Here is a 22660-nt window from a genome sequence, read left to right as displayed (position 1 = left end):
GTGACGTTCATATTATAAAAAAAAAAATATTACATAAATATGATATCAGTATATGTACCTATCTTAATCCTATATCTACTAATAGGTATCTAAGCATTATATTATCATTGATATATTTGTTAATATATTTAATAATTGTATATATACAAGTTGTTAGATAAATAATATGTATCCGTAACATTCCGTTAAGCTGAGGTTAGGACCGATGTGTAGATGTGGGTACCAAACAAATAATTAGCCTCGTAGTGTGATAACTGATAAGTGATAACCATAGAAGATATAAGGATTTAAAGAATTTGTTTGAAACTCCAGTGTACAACAATCCTGCAAATAGCTGATCGAGGAAATGAACTCGTCAAATACTTCTGTAAATTCGAAAAACCGTTAAGGGCTAAAGACGGTTTCCGTTGCGCTCCGATAACAATCTAAGCGTTTGGGTTTAGGTTTGAACATTTCTCAAGTAGCAGAGACAACGAAAGAATCTATGGCACTATATACCTACCTCATCTAGACTAATAAGTTTGTTTGTAAGAAGTAATCTCTGGAACTCTGAACCGATTTTGAAAACTCTTTCACCAGTAGAAAGCTATATTATTTCTGACATAGGCTATATTTTGTTTTCTAAAAATTAGAGATCCTTACGAAAATTGTAATAAACTACCCGTGCGAAGCCGGGGTGGGTCGGTAGTTAATAATAATTGTCTTTTTATATGATTTCAAAATGTAGGAGTACATACGTTCAAAAAATTAATATACTAAGTTTTATATTATTATGGTTAAATAATAATTAGTTATACATATTAGCAAAAAGCAGGTATATAATTTGTGCGTTAGATAGAGGTAGAATTATAGAAGTCGTTGTGTGCTAATAGCGTGAATTATACATGATTAATGCGTTTTTATGATATTTTTTTACATGCATTAAAAAAATAAAAATGATCTTTTATCTGCATTTTATTTTTTGTAAGGAAAATGCAATAATATGAGAATATTTCTTATTCAACTTTTCGAAGGCTACTTAGAGCATACTGGTTCTGCTCTGAAGAATGCTCTGAACAGTTGTTGGTGGCACATGCGTGTAAGTTTCGGACGGTTCATCAATAAGTATAGGTACATGCAATATTTCAATGCATCCAATATTGCATGCAAGGTACATGCAATATTGAATGCCGGGCATCAGACGTCCTAGAGATTCTGTAATCACAGAATCTTGCAGTAAGTAATGTAATGTTATTTTTAAAAATTGATTTGAGTTGTCAAAAATAATATTAATTTATCTAATGCAGGTAGTTTGATAAAATCGATATTTCGCTCATTCGATGTCATACAATCTGTTACTAGGAGGCCGACAAGATTGAACTTGCATAAATACGGGTGTTTTGAAGGTTTTAGTTCAGTCTCCTTCTGAGATTCGGAGCGATATCGCATATTTTCGGTATTTGGATTGTGAACTGAATAATTAGATGTTGTGATAGCAATCACGCTCTAATTAAATTATTTATTTTGGCATTAGTTTGTTTAGATTAAAACTCTCGGATAACCTTACACATTAAACTTGTGTTTTTTTTGTGTTGGTTTTGGAGAGGACATTCCAATAATTCGATAAAAATATTTAAATAATACCTGCTTTTCTGAGTGACGCCAATAGTAAATAGGTACTACAAAAAATATCACTGCTCGAACTCTTACGATAACATTATAAATATACGATAACATTAGAAATAACATTATAATATTATTGTGAAGATTTAGTATAAGATCCTTTGTAGATAGGTAGGTACATAACAACAACTTTACCTGAACTAAGTACCTACTTAGGTAATATATTATTTTCTTTAGTATTTAGATAATTAACGCTTTCATAGTGTGAAATGGTTGTAAATAGTATAAGCATAAGATTTTAATTGTAATTAAAGTATACCTTATAGTAAGTACCTACTTAACAATTTCTTTGTTACAAAAACGCTTGCCATTGTTTTTAATTTATAACCCTTACATAATTATGTGCATAATTATTATAAAACAATTTAATTAGTAGGTACCTGTACCGTGAAAGTAGCAAAATACCAACTCTTTTGATGTCATACCTTCCTGACTTGAAAGAGAAAAGTAGATACCTATATTATGTACATAAAAAAGTTAGACTTGTAGCCTACTGGAAATGCAGTGCCTTCAAACTTTTCATGCTTATTCATTAGTATTATTGTGATAGCAGGAGGTATGTATAAATACATATTTTAAATTAAACAATATAAAAATAAACTTACAAAGCTTAATAATGGCCTGGGCGATGGCCATGGCCTAGTTGCATGTAAGATTGTGATTTGTGACCAAAGTATGCCAGTTCATAATATAATATGGTGCTTCAATAATCATGTTGTAGGTAGAACTAGCGACAAGTGACAATACTTACCATAAAAATACTAAGATCATGCTAGATCCTAGATCGATAGATAACTAGTTAGGTATTTATTAGATTTCCAGGGTAAAAAATAGATTATGTAAATTATAAAAGAGGGTGCTCCAGCAATGCTTGGGATTACAATTAGATACTTTTAATAATGCCTTAATATTGTAAATCGAATCTTTAAAAAGAGCAACTGCCGAGTTTCTTACTGGCGCTTCTCTGTGGAAAATGCATTTCGAGCCATTCCAATAGATCCATTTGAGGATTCAAACGACTTAAAAAAAGTTTATTCAAATAAAAATAATTCTATTTTTATTCTATATAGATAGAAGCATTAAAGAGGTCCATACTAAAAATAAAGAACTGGAACTTTTGTACATCTGCCTTTGAACCTACTTCAAGACTTTAAAAGCAAGTGTATGAATAATGATAAAATTCTTAAAACTCCTCCAAAAATAAATCAAGAAAATACCTACACATAACAGATAAGATTCAGAACTCGAAACTAGATTAGAATTTGGCATCGATAGCCATATTGAGTCACACGATAATGCAATACGAGACGATACTATAAGTATATCTGATAACGCCCTATTCAGGTGTTGGTGTTAGTGTGCCATTACATTAGCTAGTAACCATGAGTGCCATAAAAAATTACTTTCAGCAAGAATGCAAGTTCCCCATGTTAGGTTTGGAGCATTCAAAGCCTTCGGATTTTTATACTAGCGTCTGGCAAAGCACGCGTTCTTCGGTCCCACTTTTATTATGGAGGGTGTTGCTTTTACTAACATCGGTGGCAATAGTGATTACCTCGTTTGCTTTTTACATAAAAAGTCCGTTTTCTGTTGGATACTGGTTTATTTATTTGACACATTGGGGCCTGGTGTTGATGATAGCATCCACTGGATTTGGAGTTGCAACTTCCGCTCGTGTTTATTTCTATGGACCCATCAGTAAGTAATTTTATTAAATATTCTTTGTATGTATTTTCTCCTTTCCCCTATTTTGTTTATTTTTTGAAAAAATATCTTTTCTACAGCAGTATTTTCATCTGCTTAGCTAAGTACTTTATAATTCCCAGAGACAAGCTTTTATAATGGCTCATTGAAATCGAATCTTAGTTTCGTTTCGTTGAAAAACCAATAGCCGAAAGTCCATATCGTTCCTAATTAATAGGTATACCTACCTAGCCATTTTCTGTTCTCACTGGGTTGTTTCTACATATTCTATAGACTAGATAACTAGGATACATATTACATATACATAATAAGTTATATCATATTTTTATATAGTTAACGCCTTTGATGTAAATGTACCTTATTTTCAACACAACATCTTATACTATAATTTTACAACAGGCGCTGATTTGAACTTGCCGTGGTACGTGAAGACATTCTGGGTGTTTCATAACGTTGCCATTCCTGTTGCTTTCCTCATCACTGTGTTCTACTGGACGTTGCTTTATAGTGGTAATATATAAATTCAATCAATCAAATTAATCGATCAATAAGCCTGTTTGCGTCCACTGCTGGACATAGGCTTTCCCAAGAGCTCACCGCCTCACACGGTCCTCCGCCTTCCTCATCCACCCACTTTCCACTACCTTCTTTTGTCGTCAGTGCAGTGGATTGGAGATCGGTCCCACATTGCGCTTGTTGGTACGCGGTTTTCACTCAAGAACACGTCTGCTCCAGCGGCCCACAGTTCTGGGACAAACATGACCTGCTCACCAAGCAGAAATATAAATTCCCTATAAACATTTTAGTTAATGTTTGGATAAAAGACACACGGCCTGTGTATCCACCAAGTTCTGATTACCGTATCGCAGAAACAAAATCGCAAGCAGAGAAAACTGTTAAATTAAGAAGTATTCTTCCAAAAATCTACTTACAACTTGCAGTGGACTACATACAAGTGTTGATTACGTTTATCTTGTACGATGGTACGGAACCCTTCGTGTGTGAGTCCGACTTGCACTTGACCGATTTTTTTTGGTTTATTGGGATTTGCGTTGCTGACATTATTCTAATGTTCTATAATTATAATCTTCCAGTTGATTTTCAAGAGGAGATGGACGCCGGTTTGGACATAGCAGTTCACGCGGTCAACACGCTCATGATGCTACTGCTGCTCATGAGCTCGTCCCATCCCACCCGCTTCCTGCATATGGTTCATCCTTTCCTCTTCGCCCTCACTTATGTGGTATTCAGCGTCATATTCTACTTCGCTGGTGGAGTCAACCCGTGAGTACAGCTGTGATATACAAGGCGTACCTATAATTAGAACGCCCACAAAAACGAAGACATGTGACAGTACTTATGGTCACTGTCAAAAACGCAAAAATAAAATTTAAAAAAATCTGTAGGTATTTTTAAAAAGAAAAAAAACGTTTATTTTTGAAAGCTGTGCCATTTGTTGCCATTACCAGTTATACCTACGGGTTAGGTTATCCCGGTGCCTCTAATACCTTAATTAAACAACTGACTAACGTTAGAGGTCAACGAACGTTGCATAGTTAGATGTGGTTAGATGCCGCGTGGTGCAAGACTCGGGGTCAATGCCCCGCCTGTACATATTTATGCCCGCCTGCAACAAGGCGGGCATAGAACATTGCGGGTTTGAAAAATACTAAATCAGTAAAGCTGGGTGCAAGTATAATAAAGCAAATAGTTATTGGTATTGAATTATGTTTACAGACACACAGGCAGACAGACAGACAGACAACAAAGTGATTCTATAAGGGTTCCGTTTTTCCTTTTGAGGTACAGAACCCTAAAAAGCATGCAAAATTTCAGAATCTTACTATCGTACATATTCCATCATTTTGAAATTCGATTTTGGTCTTTAATTCGAGCTAAATACTTATATGAAATTTTTGATTTATAAAATAATAACATGTCTAATAGAATACGAACAATGCCTTTGTGTACGTAATCACGAGTATCCGCCTCTGTTAGCACGAAATGTTCACATGCAACTTTGCGGGATTGCATGTGAACATTCCGCTTCTGTGAACGTATGAAGTTATGCCATAGAACCTTTAATAGCGTGCCTAGTGTGACCCTAAATTCAATTCTTAGTCGAGCAGCATAATATTTCGACAAGTTTTGTTTGGTCACTGATATTTTTCTCCTCAAAATTTAGACCAGACCACTAGATCAGTAGAAGCAATATCCGGTAATTTGATTTAGAGCTGATCAAATAAACAATAGAAAAATGCCAAGAAAATTTGAAAAAGTTTAAATTCTGTTTCAGATTCGGAGAGCCTTGGATATATCCCGTAGTGAACTGGACCAAGCCCGGTCCTACAATTTTACTAGTATTTGTGACCGGCGTGATGCTCATAGCCCTACACTTTGTCACAGTGGGCCTGGCTGCAGCCCGGGATGCCCTCGCCAACCGCATCATGCGGCCCTCCGTTACTGTCTACGTGGACGAGGACGTGGCTCTACGTACGCACACCGCACAGACAGAAGCAAATACGTGATGATGAAATATAGAACTCACCAATTCAACTACTTACAACACTTCAAAACAAACTTCCAAATAGACACTCTCATCCGTCCTTAGCATCTAAGTACCTATATCTTTTGTACACTAACGCACACTACTTATGGAGGATATAGTACCTGCTTATCTAAGTAGGTATGTATATCATTTTGCTTTCTTCCGCAACACTTTTCAGAATAGATAGTTTACTCATACGATAAGTGTTTAAAACAGATTTACAATAGTCCATAGTTCAAACCTGAACAGTGAACATATAGAAAAGAAAAACATATTTTCAACTTACACAATTTTTTGAAAATATAAACAATGGACACATATTTGAAGTTGATAACGTGGCGTGGGTAAAACATGATACCAAGAGAAAATTATAGAATACAGTTTAATTCCAGCGATAAAATACCTATTTTCCTTCACATTAGACTGAAGTCAAAACAAAATACCGATTTGTCCAGTCATTTACTAGACCATAACTATTGTATGGTTCATATTGTAAGTTCATATCTGTCGAACGTGCAATTTGCTTCTTTGCGATTATGATTTTGATGTGTTTCCAAAGATCAGTACATAACTAATATTTTTAAAAATAGATCATAGCTATATTAAGTAGATTTAGTATAATTTTTAATTAAACAATACAATCGTTATGACAATCAGTATATTCACGTGAATTTAATTCTCGTCTCCGCTGTCTATTTTTTTTCACGTCCTCATTCCTCACGTTTCACCCGTCAGTATAATATCCCAATATCTAGAGCAGCCTTAAAACCGGCTTTAGACTCACACCGAAAACTTCCGAGAAGAGGTTCGGAGGCGATTTTTAGGTTTCCGTACCACACAAGAAAAAAAGAAAGCCTTATAGGATCACTTCGTTTTCTGTCTTTCCGTCTGTCGTGTCAAGAAAACCTATGGGGTACTTCACAAGCTTATTTGTGGTTAACAGGGCTCTCTCCGTCACTCGTTTCCACTCGTTTCATACAATCGTAGTTCCAATTTCATTTGAATATTAAGCAACCAAAGTCCATGAAATTTTGCAGACATATTCTAGAAACTAATATCTGTGTCTGTGGTGTTTTAGATTTTTCTAAAAATATGTAGTTTTAAAATTACAGGGGTTCAAAGATTTGTATGTAAACTTTTAAGACCGCGTAACTTTGAAACCGAATATTTTAACAGAAATCTGGAAAACCACAGACATAGATATTATTTTCTAGAATATGTCTGCAAAATTTCATGGACTTTGGTTGCTTAATATTCAAATGAAATGGGAACTACGTTTGTATGAAACGAGTGACGGAGAGAGCCCTCTTAAGAGGGCTCTCTCATTGTGACATCACAAGAAAAATGTCTTCATGCACAAATAATATAATTAGATAGTGTTACTGCTTCGTAAGGTGCACTGTTGGCAGCACCTATCTAGTGCATAATAATAATAATTAATAACCAATAAATTCCTCTAATAGGCTTTTGATATGAGTTAATTAATATATCATCCACTTTTATTTTGTTTGTATCTAATTTAATAAATTGATAACAAAGCCATTTGCAGGTTTGTAATTTAACAACAGGTTTCTTCAACGATAAGCTGAGAAGCTGAGTAGGTACCGTAAACCTACCTACCTAGGTACGTTATCAATGACTTCACCAAATGAAAGGATAATAAATCAATGAAATAAATGAAGGAAGTTCTTCAGGATCTCAGAATGTAGCAAATTTGGGCCTTTGAAATGCAGTTAAAAGGCAGTTAATAAAATAGGTACTGTTTTGGAATTTTACAACAGGTTTCTTCGACGATGATAATAAGAGTTCCGTAAACTTAATGTATTTACCTAGGTACCTACGTAATCAACGACGCGACGTCACTAAATGGGTAAATGGATAATAAAATGCGAAGAGGGAAGTCCAGGCTCTCAGAATGTATCTAGAGCTTTTTGTGGTTTTACGCTTTTCAAGCGCAGTAAATAAAATACTTGGAATTTAATTACATGTTTTTTGGACGAACTAATAGCTCGTTCACACAGGCTGCGTAAGCGTAGACGTAGCGCGTACCATTGCGTTTTAATGTATGGAACTGTATGAAACATGAACACCACTTGCGTAAAGCGTGGATGTATGCGTAACCCGGTTTGTTAGGGGTGTACATGCGTCACTACGCACGTGTCACGTGTACGTGCTGGGTGTGAATCGGCCTTAAATGTACCTAGGTAGGTAAGTAGGTACATGAGTTTCGAGTCAGACTGATTTTTTCCTCCTTGACACCAAGATGCTAAATTCGGGCATTTTCTATCTGACAATAATAAGCAGGTTAGTAGAAATAATATTGCAAAATAATGAATTAAAATTCATAACTTTGGTAATTTTTTTCTTACAGCGTCATACATAGTTATTTTATCATACTATTAACTTTGTACTATGGCCTTATCTTTATTAAAATCAACAAATACAAAGAGAATAATTATAATGCAAATAAGTACCTACCTGCTTAGTTTGTGAAACAATACTATTGGAAATCATTTGTATGCCAAATCAATGATTTCAAATAATGGTTCTTAATAGGAAGGTAGGTACCAAATGAATAGAGCCTCGATAGCTCAACGGTTGAGGAGCGGACTGAATTCCAAAAGGTTCAAACCCAACCCACTATTGCCCTATTTGCAACTATTGTCGTACCCACTCCTGGTACAAGCTTTACACTTATTTGGAGGGGAAAGGGGGGTATTAGTTATGATTAGCATGGCTAATAATATTCTTTAAAAAATATTACATAAGTAACTAATTTATAAACATTTGCGTAATGTTAAACTCCATTACGACATAACAACATATCGCAAAAATGCTACCAGGTTAAGAAGGTTCCTACTTATAAAAATTGATAAAGGCACAGGTAAAACCAACCTTATCACAACTTTGGAATTCCGCACGTAAGTATAGTACCTACATACCCATTGAGCTTATTTGCTAACGTAATTGCTAAAGCAATATCTTGACATTGAGGCTTAGAACCAGTTTGGATCTACAGAACAGCTGATTACATAAAATAAAACAGCACAGTTTACGCAAGTGCACCGCCGAGTGCGGCTGCGGGCGCAGTCACCGACTCCTTGTCTCGCCGTCGACCGTTCGTAATACTTCGCATTCGCGTTCGCACCTTTGTTTTCAAACATAAACCTTTATTCGCGATATCTAGCCAAAACAAAACAATAAAACTTATCAGATTATTCACCAACCTCTTACCTTACTCGTACTCCATCATTCCATCGCTCACAATGCGGTCGACTGTGAACAGAAAAGTTTCTTGATTATAATAAGATAGATAGGTTATTTATTTACTTTAGATGGTTGATCATTGGTTAGCGATAATGATACTTTATCGATAACAAATCTGATTAACTCTCAACAAGATCTCACTCGGTGTGTGTTACGAAATTTTTATCAAACAGCCTATCTTGGGTCTGTTCGGAATTTATTGAGTTTGAGGAAATATGCTTATAAAGTTATGACTGCAAGTGTTCGTCAGTGAGAGAAAATGGTGAAATGTTTTAGGAAGAGCATTTCGCTCTCCGATTTGTGGGTAACGTCTCATGAACGGTGGTCGGATTTTTACCTCACGTCATGGCAGCGTGGAGACTCGCCAGTGCCGATGCTGGTGATACGGCTGGTCCTGGCGGTGATCGCAGTGGGCATCTTCATTTGGTCATTAGTGAATGCACCTACTCCCTATTGGCTCATCTATCTGACGAACTGGGGTCTGTTGCTGATCACTCTGTTGACACTGAGTGGCGCAATAGTATCCCTATTCGCTGTTTGCAAACGGATACCTGGTTAGTTGATTTTGATTTCTCAACCAATGCCCAAGGAAAGACCTAATAACCTAATTTATCATTTACGAGCTTTTGACCACGACTTCATCCGCGAAACATTATCTACAGGTATAATTGAGGTGTAGCCTGCCTATAAAGCTTTCTAGGATAATGTAGCAGCTATCTATCAGTGAATTTTTTTTTTTGAAATCAGACGATTAGTTTAGGAGATAACCTCCTACATTCAAGCTTACAAACTTTACTGCTTTACATCTCTATAAAACAGCTTATTTCAAGCATAGGAAATCTGAAGACAGATGATATAAAATATTAGGTATTAAGGTACCTACCTACTAGTATGTTGTTTACCTGTAACATATTATATAACTGTAATATGTATTGCAAAACATATAAATGGGTAATTATTAAAATATTCCTGCCTCATAAATTTTCCAAGAAAATTCTTAGTATTTATTATAAGAGTTATTATGTTTATTGTAAAAAACAGATAATGCCAGCATTTTTCTTTAATGACTAAGAAACTTCTCATCAGCATACACGTTTTGTGGTAAACACCAGCTCTGTACATATAGAGTTAAACATAGGTATTGTGTGCAAATAATAATAATTATTATAATGGAGCCTAAAAGGTAATAGAAATAGGCTATACCTATTCATCGGTATTTTTAGTAGTAGCACATGTTATTCTTAATATTTAAAAAAAATACACCCTCTTTATTCTCTTTATTTCTCTTTTTGTTACAACTTTCTGGTACAAAACGTAAGTATACGTAGGTACGTAACAGCGTAAAACTATAATAATAATAATTAAGTATAGCTGTAAATAAAATATTTAATTGAAAATAAATGCACATACCTAACTCCGAAAAGTTAGAGGTACATCCCGGATATTGAATCCTCGACTTATCACGGCTTATTAAGGCAGAGACAATCTAGGCCTCATGATAATTCGTGAAAAAGAAATATACTTAAATGCAGCAGGGAATTTCCCTTTTACTCAATTTGTAACTGTATCGCGATTACACATCGCAAAGCTTTTGGATTTACCGAAAGCTGTAAATGCATAATTATCTTGCGCCACTCTCAAAGACCCATGTTATCATATTTGTGTAATATACGACTTCCCTGGTGCAGTGGTAAGCGTTATGGTCTTATTAGTGGGAGGTCCCGGGTTTGATTTCCGGCGGGGCCGCGACGGTTTGGAATTTTATAATTTCTATGGTCTAGTCTGGTGGAAGGCTTCGGCTGTGGCTAGTTACCTGCCTACCGGCAAAGCCGTGCCCCCAAGCGTTTTAGCGTTCTGGCACGATGAACGTAGAAACCAAAAGGGTATGGATTTACTTAATGAAAACTGCCATACCCCGTCTAGGTTAGCCCGCTTCCATCTTAGACTGCATCATCACTTACCACCAGATGAGATTGCAGTCAAGGGCTAGCTTGTATCTGAATAAAATAAAATAAAACTTATGCTTTTTCAAGACCATAGGTACCCACCTACTTTTAATAGAAGTCTAAAATTTATTGCTGATATATGTTATTTTCACAAATGACTTTCTGGTGGAAGAGTGCCGAAGTCACAAGTTTTTCCGGTTTCTAGTTTTTTCATCATTTAGATCACCAATTTTCTTGTAGCTTCTGTGTTGTATTGTAACTAAGAATAGCTGATGTTTTGTATTAGGAAAATAAAATTATGGTAAATACATTGAGAGGCTATTAGGCATAGGCATAGGATGGAAAGAACATCGTTTCCTTGAAGCAGAAGTTGCTAGTGTGCTGGTAATACTTCAAGTCACAGCATCATCACCAATATTTCACATATAACGTCGTTTACACACGTGCAATATTTACCATCAAATGGAAGCGAAAACATCAATAGATGCAATGTTTACATTCCACTGAATGCTCGCAACGACCTTTGTCTAGCAAAGCTAGCTAATCGTCGTATTATGTACTGTAAACACCGTTTTGTTCTCGTTCTATTCACGCGCTTCGCTCGATTACTATGCAAGCACCACGCGTCGATTGCCGTCACACGTTGGCCCACATGCCTCGTATTATGACATAATATTACTACTATACCGCTTACATAGTAACCGTGTCATATTCCTATTAATGAACGTAGATGTGCCAATAATATGAATTGTAAAAAGTGGTATAGAATAGTGAACATTCTACAGACAGAGACATTGGTCTTCTGTTCGTGAAGTCCGGGGTTTTATGCCGGGCACGCATCTCCAGCTTTTCACTCTAAGCAAAACATCGTAACGCTGCCCTGTCTGCATGCCTCCATAATATCCTCAACGGTTTTCGAAGTCTGCCAATCCACATTTGCTATGTTTTAAATAGCATATAAGTAAAGGGCCAAAATCAGAAAACGTGAATTTGTGGTTACATGACAAAAACTATTCTTTTTTTTTAAAGATTATTAGCCATGCTAATCATGACTAATATTCCCCTTTCCCCTCCAACTAAGCGCAAAGCTGAGTTAGGAGTAGGTACGACAATAGTGCAACGGGTGGGGTTTGAACCGCCGACCTTTCGGAATTCAGTCCGCTCCTCAACCGTCGAGCTATTGAGGCTTACAAACAAAGCGTTTTCTTCGTGTGCAAGTCCGCTTCGCACTGGACCGGTTTATTTTTTACTATTTAGGTTATCTTAATACCTACCTACTTGTTTTCAGATGGAGATACTTTGCCGTGGTACGTGAGCACGTACTGGCTTTTCTACAACATCGCGACCACCGTCGCCATCATAATTACCGGCCTCTACTGGATCTTGCTCTACAACCCTGGTATGTACTTATTATTTAGTACGACACTATTATTTGCTATACGATTCTTAGGGTTCCTTAGTAAAACAAGGAACCTATAGTTTCGTCCAGTCCATCTGTCCATTTGGCTTTGTGTCACAGCGGTTTTAAAAATAAAAGGAGCTCTAGTTTCTATAACTGCTAACTTCAACTGAAGAAACCTGTTACCACTACTAAGAGGCACTTCTATTAGAATTAATTTAAAAAAAAAAAATAGTTGAAAAAAGGTTTTTCAAGCTCGGTAGTTATGGTCACGTGATACGTCCTGACTATCCTGTTCTGACAAGTGAGAGTCCAAAAATATTTTTGATTTAGCCCTTCCGAATAAATAATAATTCCATATTGATGAAGTTGATCCTAAGTGGATGTTGACTCCGGGAGATCCCACTAATTAGATATCTACCTAAAACAGCGTACCCACATCCCTGCGTCATAAATATTTTCTGAATAACATTTAAGACTAAGTACCTACCTATAATATTATTAGAACCACTAACATGTCGTTCGCGTCCTGGGGGTCTATTATACCCTCATGTCATTGATCTACATACTTACAATATATTTTTCGTATCCGTCATGCGGGAAGAATGAAAACATTGTGACACCGTCAACCGCCTGCAGCTGTGCTGTTGGCCAATCACTATTCCGTAATCCGGCTTTGTCACAACTTGGCCACAGTAAAGGCCCATACCTACTACTTTCATACTATACGGCACCGTCCGGTATCAAAACTGTTTCAATTCAAAAACACACTTTTTCAAAAACTAAGAAAAACTGTTATAGTGTTAAATTTAAACAGATTTAGAATATATTGTTATAAAGCATAGTTATGACAGAGATAATCGAGTCGGGGATCAGAAAATGAGCTAATCTGGAAAGAAGAGGTTTTTGAGTTGAAACAGTTTTGATCTATGGGTGCGATAAGTATGTACCTTTTATTCTTATACTAGCTGATGCCCGCAGCTTCGCCCGCGTGGATTGGTCAGATCCCCTGCAGCATCAGGATTGAGGAGTTGGACTCCAAATTTTTTATGAAACAATGTCGCAAAGTTCCTCTATCGATTAAAAAAGAAATGACGCAAATCGGTTCAGAAATCTCGGAGATTTCGGTGTACATAGGTAGAAAAACACAACTCCCTTTTTGAAAGTCGGTTAAAAAAGTAGCCTATGTTACACCCTGGTCAATCCTCTACTTGTCTGTGAAAATCCTGTCAAAATCGGTTCAGCCGTTCCAAAGATTAGCCTTTTCAAACAGACAGACAGACAGACAGACAAAAATTTTAAAAACGTGTGATTCAGTGTTGGTATCGTTCAAATAACCATATGAGCTTAATATGAGGTAGTTATTTCGAAATTACAGACAGACACTCCAATTTTATTTATTAGTATAGATGCAAAAGTGTCCGTCTGTCTGTTTTACGGATCAGCCGTTAAATCGATCTTCAGAAATAGCTTGCATCCTGCACCTTGGCTGCTGCATTTATGGAAATGTGGAAGCAACGCACATAATAAGTTTCCAACAGTCATTATTCCTAAATAAACGTATTCGTCAACCGTTCCAAAATCCTTGAAAAGTCTAAGACGGTATCTAGTTATTGAATAAATGCTGCTTATACTTAGGTAGGTACCGCAAATTAGACGAACATGACTATGACTATTTTCATACCAATCACTGCTGACTACGGGTACGTTTTACCTAGTTACCTACCTAACTATTTAATTAGGCATTTAGAGAATGATTTTGTTATGCTGCCTATTACTTTTCTACCCTATTTGCTGTTATGTTGTCAATATTACATTCGTAAGTGAGTAAGCTGAAGATTTCAAACCTTAGCAACTAACATTTGAATAGGGTAGATAAGATCGATAAGTATAAAGGCTCTCTCTGTTAAGTAATCCCATACAAAATATGACAAAGACAAAAAGTCAGTGGACGCTAATCATTTTCAGTGATCAACCAATCACAAATTTTTCATAAAACATTTCAAATTCAACTCGAAAATATTTTCAATGCACATGCGTTTAGTTCAAAAACATAGTTTTATTTTGTGATTGGTTGGTCACTCATAAAAGTTAACGCCCACTGAGTTTTTATCTTCGTCATTTGTATGAGATTACGTGACGCAGAGCCATTATACCAACTAACTTCTCTTCATGGATAGAGTATACCACTTTCCTGACAGGTCGAGTGGCTGCTTTATCTGCCCCATACATCCATACTAATATTATAAAGCGAAAGTGTATCTGTCTGTGTGTCTGTCTGTCTGCTACATTTTCACGGCTCAACAGTTTAACCGATTCTGACGAAATTTGGTACAGAGTTAACTTATATCCCGGGAACGGACATAGGCTACTTTTTATCCCGGAAAATCAATGAGTTCCCACGGGATTCCTAAAGACCCATCCGCTCAACCGATTAGTATGAAATTTGATACCGAGGTAGCTCGCGTCCATGTTATTAACATAGATAACTTTTTATCCCGGAAAACCAAACAGTTCCCACGGGATCTTCAAAAACCTACATCCACGCGGATGAAGTCGCGGGTATCCTCTAGTGTTTAATAATTCTAAATGTTGGATAGAATCAGGCGTTACTTTGCGGAAGTTCATGTTTAGCAAGGAACAGTTAAAAATTATTTTGCTATAATCCGCCAACAGAAAAAATCTGTATGGTCAAACATGCAGTTACAAGCTAAGCACCGCTTACCTCCCCAACCAAGCAATAAAGCCAAGTTCCCAAGCAAGCACTGCCACCACCACTCACATGCACCACCACACAAGACTTTTCCACTACTCTCGACGCACGTTTCGCCCCGACACCGGAGCGTCCTCAGGAGATTTCGACTTTACAATGTTGTATTGTCTAGTCTATAGTAGTCTATAGTCACTAGACAATACAACATTGTAAAGTCGAAATCTTGTGTGGTGGTGCATGTGAGTGGTGGTGGCAGTGCTTGCTTGGGAACTTGGCTTTATTGCTTGGTTGGGGAGGTAAGCGGTGCTTAGCTTGTAACTGCATGTTTGACCATACAGATTTTTTCTGTTGGCGGATTATAGCAAAATAATTTTTAACTGTTTCTTGCTAATTCTAAATGTCACGAACCTAAATGGTATTTTGCAGAACAAAGAGAGCAACAAGAGGCGTCGCAATTCTGGCTAGACCTGTCGACGCACGGGTTCAACTCGTGCGTTGCGTTCGTGGAGATTGTCATGTCGCGGACTCCACTGCGGTTGCTGCACATTTACCAGCCCCTGGGCTTCGGGCTGTGGTATGCAGCCTTCTCCGGAATTTATTACGCAGCCGGCGGCACCGATGCGTACGTTTTACTTTTTTTTCCATTAGGTATACGTACAATCCTTAATAGCGACCTCATAATTTGAAGTAAGTGGTGATGCAGTCTTAAGATGCAAGCTGGAACCAGGAAGGGGTATGGAAGCTTAATAAACCATACCTCTTTGGTTTATGGGTAATTTGGCACCTAAGGACTCTTTCAAACTCACATCAGGAACCTCACGACAATATTTCATACACAACTTAAAACCAACAATAAAATAATACCTACTTAACATAATTTCTAGCCCGACCTGTATGCAATTTCCGCGTCACTTTTTGTCAAGGTGATATGGCGAAACAGTACCTACGCTGAGGTAGGTAGATATACAAGTCATTAAGGTACACAGACCATATTAGAGAACTAGCTGGTACCCGCAGCTACGCCCGCGTGGATTTAGGTTTTAAAAATCCCGTGGGAACTTTTGATTTTCCAGGACAAAGGTATAGCCTATCCGTAATAGCCCGTCCCCGGGTTGCAACGTGTTTCTGTACCACGTAAAAACATTTAAACGGACGATCCATTAAAAATCCCGAGGAACCACCAGGATTTAGGAATTTACATTACTGAAAAGAAAAACTAATTAAAACAGCGATAACATCATCATACAGTCAGGTACATTATATGTACATAGCTGTTAGGAATCCACCGTTTGAAGATTAGAGTTCTCTGACAGTAGAGTAACCTTTATCTATATCTAAATGATTTTTAGTTTTTACAACTTCGTAATACCTACCGCATTTAATATCTTTGCTCCTACCTATAAGTAGGCGCGGACTTATTTTAATATTTTGTTATCGTTTTAATAGGTGCAATAAAATTACTTAGGTAGAGAATTTACGGAGATTGTGTCTCTTTATTCTATACCGACACAAATTCGGTATCGGCAAAAAAGTAATGATTGGTAGCCAGTCTAGGTAATAATTTTTAAAAAATGTTTTGAATGAGCGTAGCGAAAAATCGTATGTCTATGGTTTTGAACACAGAAATCACTCTCCGTAAATGTGTCTTTACACATAAGGCGAGTGATATCTGTCGAAGCGAACATCGTATTTTTGACATGAGACAGGACACAAGTTTAAATCTTCCTATAAGACGCTCTGTGATAAAAGAACCATCTAATACCCAGTGGACCCTAACCATTTTGAGGCACCAAACAATCATAAACGAAACCAAGTTTTCTAATTGAGGTTTGAATGTTTTTTGAAAACTGTTTGTAATTGGTTGGTTAGCACGGAGGCACGGTTAGCGGGGCCAACGGGACTGCACGAGTAGGCCCTGTTGAGATTTTTGTCTTTATCATTTGTATGGGATTACGAAACAGAGAGAGCGCTATACGAACTTCTTTCCGCGGATAGAGTATAGCTACATAACAAATCGTAAATATTGCAGCATGGGAAACACTTTCATCTACGAAATACTGGACTGGGGGCAAGGAGGGCGCGTCAGCATCGTGATCGCAGCGACAGCCGCCGGTCTGATCCTCCTGTACGTGATACTGTGGAGCGTCACGCTCTGCAGGGACAAGATATCGACTTCCCTCATTCGCACCACGAGCTTGGAACTGCCCTTCACACCTCCAGACCGACACTCGCCAAGTGGGATGGTGTGAGCTGGGACCTCACGTTAATACTAAAGCAAGACAACGCGCGATGCAGCTAGCAAGCTGGAAGCTCCTACGCAGCTCGGCAGTGTATGGTAAACAGAACATCTTCGTAGATCTTTACCCATTTGTTCGTACTTCGTAGTTCCTTGTATTGTATAACACAACTACAATATAAGGATCCGCGGTGTAGACGTGTCCATTGTCGCGCGCTGCGTTAAATATTTAGGGTTTCGTACTTGAAGAGTGTCAACGGGGCTGTATCTCGTGAACCTTAATAGGTAGAGAGTTGAAATTTTCACAGAATGTGTATTTCTATTTTCTTTAATAAAATTTTCAAAATGGCCGCCATGAGAATTAAAAAAAAATTGAAGTGTTATTTCTTGTACGATGGTATGGAACCGGTTTATTATTTTTATTTAAGTACCTAGATAATTGAAATTCTTATCTTTCATGAGTTATTTTTATTTTATTAAATTTAATTTGAAAACTCGTAGGTACTTGTAAGTAGGTACTATAGAACTATAGATAATTGTTATTTACGAAAACACGAACTTTATATGTACTTATTAGTTATACAAATAAGTAAGTAATTAGGTATTGTATTATTTTTAAGATTTTTAACGGGCATTTTGACTTTTGTGACTTATATACTATACCTACCTACTAGTCACTCAGGTATACTTATTTTACCTACTGGATGATAGATACCTACTTCGTCCGCTTGGATTTAGGTTTTAAAAATCCCGTGGAAAATATTTATCCAGCATAAAAAGTAGCTTGTTGTCACTTTCATCTCCAAGTCTTTAACTGTAACCATGCAAATAAATCACGTTAATTCGTTGCTCTGTGTGGCATGATTGAAGTACAAACGAACAAAGAAACACTTTCGCATTTATAACATAAAGATAAAAATGTAAAATTGTAAATTAAGTAAGTAAATAACCAACGAATAAGATATGTATACTTATTATTAAGTATGTCTACTTCTTAAAAATACTCTTAGAACATAAAATAAACTTTTTCTTTTGAATGCTTATTAAAGGAGATCATTCTAGCTCCATACATTTTTGGGCCTTTTCTGAAAGTGCCGGCCAACGAAAAAAAATGGTGCGGATCGTTAGAACTAGCCATTTAGAGTAATAGTTAATATGGCAGAAAAGTTGTAGGATTGCTCTGAACCAAGTTATACAAGGTCGAAGATTCGTCATTTTCATACATTTTATTGATTTCTAAAAGTGCTGGGAAACATAAAATAATGTTAGATATTGCTAGAACTAATGATTCGAAGCAATTGTCACTATGACCCGAAGGCTGTGGGGCCATTATATGTCGTGTTATACAAGTTATACAAAAAATGAATATACTTTGTATAATTAATTGTAACCGATTTTATGATTTTGTTACTGTTCTGATTGTTTTATACGAATTTGAATACACGTACAATTATTTTGACTCCCACGAAGTGCTGGATCAGCTGCAATGTGGACAAAATTCGTTTATACATACCTGGATTGTATGCGGCTTTGTAATACTAGGTGATCTCATCCAGCCATCTCCCAAACTTCTGCCACTGGGATATCTCTGGTGAGCTCTGTGATGAATGCACCATTTGGTTATAAGTACTGTTCACCATAGTAACTACGGGCTTGCTTCAGTCGATAGCTGCCCAAAGCAACCTGCGTCGATTCTTCTGTGAATCTAGGAGTCATTGAACGGAGGATGTTGGCTTCCATAGACTGAAAATGAGCTCTTTTTCTATTATAATTATTGTGTGTGATAACAAGTTAACAACTGCCAAACTGTTTTGCGCATTGACCAGTTCATGGATTTTGTCAAGGAAATCACGTCTGTAGTACACGTTATTGTCTATCAGAACATGATAGCTGTTTAGCGATGTTACCGCGATCCTGAAATAATCGATCATGTTACTTAATGTCCGGTTACAAATCCTGAATAACCCTGAGTAAACAAAAATCTCTTCCAAAGCAGTCGTTAATCATTTACATTATCCAGCAGTAAATGGTAAAAAGTCTAGATTTATTGGCTTGGTCAGTAGTTAGCTGGGTTTTTACTGATGTTTTGTTACTGGCATTTGTGCCACACATCTCAAGAAAGAAAGATTACCTCAAAATTGTTTATGGTATCTCTAAAACCATAAAACAACCAGATAAAAATCCAGTAAAAATCTTCTATATCATTTAAGGTATCATTTAATCTGGGCATTGGAAGTTGTTGCAGCGTGTAGATTATTGTTCCATCGCAACAAATATAAAGGCTTTTAGTAGTCTCGGAACTTGTGGTTAGGGTATGATTTTCACTGAAAAAAGTAATTAGTGCTTTTCTGAAGATATATGTACATGCCTGTATCATGCCCTTTATAGATAGCCTTTCTTTCTTGAGGCATGCGGTTATGTGATACAAATGCTAGAAACAAAACATTTAAATGAAACCCAGCTAATTACTGACCAAACCAATAAATCTAAGCTTGTTACCATTTGCCGCTGGATGGTGGAAGTGATGAACAATTGCTTTAAAAGAGATTTTCGTTTGCTCAGGATTGATCAGAGTGACCGGGCATTAAGTAACATGATCGATTATTTCAGGATCGCGGTAACATCGCTAAACAGCTATCATGTTCTGATAGACAATAACGTGTACTACAGACGTGATTTCCTTGACAAAATCCATGAACTGGTCAATGCGCAAAACAGTTTGGCAGAACTTGTTATCACACACAATAATTATAATAGAAAAAGAGCTCATTTTCAGGCTAGGGAAGCCAACATCCTCCGTTCAATGACTCCTAGATTCACAGAAGAATCGACGCAGGTTGCTTTGGGCAGCTATCGACTGAAGTAAGCCCGTAGTTACTATGGTGAACAGTACTTATAACCAAATGGTGCATTCATCACAGAGCTCACCAGAGATATCCCAGTGGCAGAAGTTTGGGAGATGGCTGGATGAGATCACCTAGTATTACAAAGCCGCATACAATCCAAGTATGTATAAATGAATTTTGTCCACATTGCAGCTGATCCAGCACTTCGTGGGAGTCAAAATAATTGTACGTGTATTCAAATTCGTATAAAACAATCAGAACAGTAACAAAATCATAAAATCGGTTACAATTAATTATACAAAGTATATTCATTTTTTGTATAACTTGTATAACACGACATATAATGGCCCTACAGCCTTCGGGTCATAATGATAATTGCTTCAAATTATTAGTTCTAGCAATATCTAACATTATTTTATGTTTCCCAGCACTTTTAGAAATCAATAAAATGTATGAAAATGACGAATCTTCGACCTTGTATAACTTGGTTCAGAGCAATCCTACAACTTTTCTGCCATATTAACTATTACTCCAAATGGCTAGTTCTAACGATCCGTACCATTTTTTTTCGTTGGCCGGCACTTTCAGAAAAGGCCCAAAAATAATGATCTCCTTTAAATTATTATCATAGAAATGCTTGTAAAATTAACTTATTTTCAGTTTAAACTACATAGTAAAAATAAGGAAGATTAGGGAGTGAAGATTACTAATTGAAGGTATTTGTAACATGTTTTAACTAATAAAAACTAGTTCTGTCTGAAAGTCTTTGTTACAAAAACTAGAATCCAGAATAAAATCTGGGCTTCCCGACTCCACGCAGTCTTGTCTATACTGCCCCATAGTTTTCATAAAATGCGAAGCCAGAAACTCATAAAGGAGTTCCTGGATGAAAGCGAGCCTAAGAGGCCAAAGCGAGAAAGGGAAATGGCGAGCGAAGCGAGCCGGCGACCTCAGTAGCAGAACGAAGGTTGAGTTTAAGTCATGCATGTATGCTATTCTGCTTCTTTTATTTTTGTACATTAACGGTGAAATGAATACCAATTTATCTGTAATCTTTTGAAAACTTACTTATCAACGTTGTTGTTATATTATTCACAAATACCCATTGACTTATGTATATCACTGCAAATACAAGGTATACAATTCTTGACAAATAACAACGTTGCTTAGAAACTTATCAAAAGATTACAGATAGATTGATCTTATTGATTTTGGTACTAAACCATCGTTCAATTTTCAATTCTATGGAAATTGTGAACACGAATGGGAAAAAAATATTGAAACCCCTGTATATTTTATGTATACATTTTAAGTTTCTCCCTATTATGTAATTATTTATTAAATAAAACCATTCTTTTTGCTACGAAATACATTGTAGTTGTCAGGTAAATTATTTTTGTTTTATTCCAATGTTACAAGGATTTTAACGCAATTCATACCTTCAAGGGTAATACTTTTTAAATTGAAAACATCAAAATAAAACATAAATGATTATTTCAAAACATTTATTCCTATAATAATATGTATAGCAAAATCTGCAAAAACACAAAGCAATCATTTGCAATATAATTATTAACAACTAAATAAATGATATGTGACTAATTTAAGGTTGACTTAGAGCGACGTTACTGTGCAATGCAATTAAAACAATCATCCAAAATACATAAACAAAACACATAGCAACAAAACATAGGTTCTTTTAAGTATATAAATATAATTTAGAATTTCATTAGCAGCTCCCCATTTGCTGTGCCTTTTTAAATATGCCCTTTTACTTGGATTTTTTTAATTTATAAATTAATATATTATGTAATAATATAATGTGCTGTTGGTACATGAAGCTACTTTAATATTTGTTAATGTTTGTGCTCAAACTTAATTGTTCATATAAAAAGGCACTTTAGCATTTAGTGTTGACATTTTCATCTAATTATTTTATCGACTATATTATTATCAACTTTATTATAATATAATTCCATACCAAATATGAAAATTTAAAAATAGTTTTACTTCGCAAATATGACGAAGAATTATCGTGAATTAATTGAGCAAATACATATATACGTAATGATATATATAAATATGTGCATACCACAACCTTCATCACTTTTCACGTATTTTTAAGATAGTACTAATCAATGGATAATAGTAAGTTTTAAAGGGACTACATGAAGGCAACCGCAAATAAGGAGCTTAACATAAATCAACTTTTAAAAATTAAAATTCCTAACAAAAAGTTCATTTTGGACAACAGTCTCAAAAAATAAGCATCTCACCTATTCAAATATATCCAAAATATATTTTCTTATGTACACTTTATTAAGTAAACCTAACCTAGA

At 36.1% G+C, this 22660-nt stretch overlaps 2 protein-coding genes and 1 long non-coding RNA gene across 3 annotated transcripts; all 3 read left to right on the top strand.

Annotated features, from left to right (window-relative positions):
- The first annotated feature begins 126 nt into the window (after positions 1–126).
- Positions 127–22660, top strand: LOC123870519. The gene is made up of 4 exons (XR_006797087.1): positions 127–137; positions 6093–6100; positions 18437–18440; positions 22475–22660. It is a non-coding gene; the product is annotated as an uncharacterized LOC123870519 (long non-coding RNA).
- LOC123870381 (protein rolling stone-like) lies at positions 2212–6711 on the top strand. Its single transcript, XM_045913669.1, has 5 exons — positions 2212–2335; positions 2733–3360; positions 3766–3876; positions 4461–4650; positions 5663–6711. Exons 2-5 carry the CDS (start codon positions 3045–3047, stop codon positions 5892–5894), a joined length of 849 nt encoding a protein of 282 aa, XP_045769625.1. The 5' UTR covers positions 2212–2335; positions 2733–3044; the 3' UTR covers positions 5895–6711.
- LOC123870392 (protein rolling stone-like) lies at positions 8810–17808 on the top strand. Its single transcript, XM_045913677.1, has 4 exons — positions 8810–9735; positions 12416–12526; positions 15666–15861; positions 17269–17808. The coding sequence occupies exons 1-4, from the start codon at positions 9441–9443 to the stop codon at positions 17486–17488; spliced, it is 822 nt and encodes a 273-aa protein (XP_045769633.1). The 5' UTR covers positions 8810–9440; the 3' UTR covers positions 17489–17808.

Source organism: Maniola jurtina, chromosome 2 (genome assembly GCF_905333055.1).
Source record: "Maniola jurtina chromosome 2, ilManJurt1.1, whole genome shotgun sequence".
NCBI classification, from domain to species: domain Eukaryota; kingdom Metazoa; phylum Arthropoda; class Insecta; order Lepidoptera; family Nymphalidae; genus Maniola; species Maniola jurtina.
The sequence above is the reverse complement of the archived record's forward strand: the minus strand, read 5'-3'. Positions and strand labels throughout refer to the sequence as shown.

Coding starts and splice junctions, on each gene's coding strand:
- LOC123870381 (XM_045913669.1), top strand. CDS start 3,045: ATGAGTGCCATAAAAAATTACTTTCAGCAAGAATGCAAGTTCCCCATG. Junction 3,361..3,765: donor TTATTTCTATGGACCCATCA/GTAAGTAATTTT, acceptor ATTTTACAACAG/GCGCTGATTTGAACTTGCCG. Junction 4,651..5,662: donor TTCGCTGGTGGAGTCAACCC/GTGAGTACAGCT, acceptor ATTCTGTTTCAG/ATTCGGAGAGCCTTGGATAT.
- LOC123870392 (XM_045913677.1), top strand. CDS start 9,441: ATGGTGAAATGTTTTAGGAAGAGCATTTCGCTCTCCGATTTGTGGGTA. Junction 12,527..15,665: donor GATCTTGCTCTACAACCCTG/GTATGTACTTAT, acceptor GGTATTTTGCAG/AACAAAGAGAGCAACAAGAG. Junction 15,862..17,268: donor GCAGCCGGCGGCACCGATGC/GTACGTTTTACT, acceptor TAAATATTGCAG/CATGGGAAACACTTTCATCT.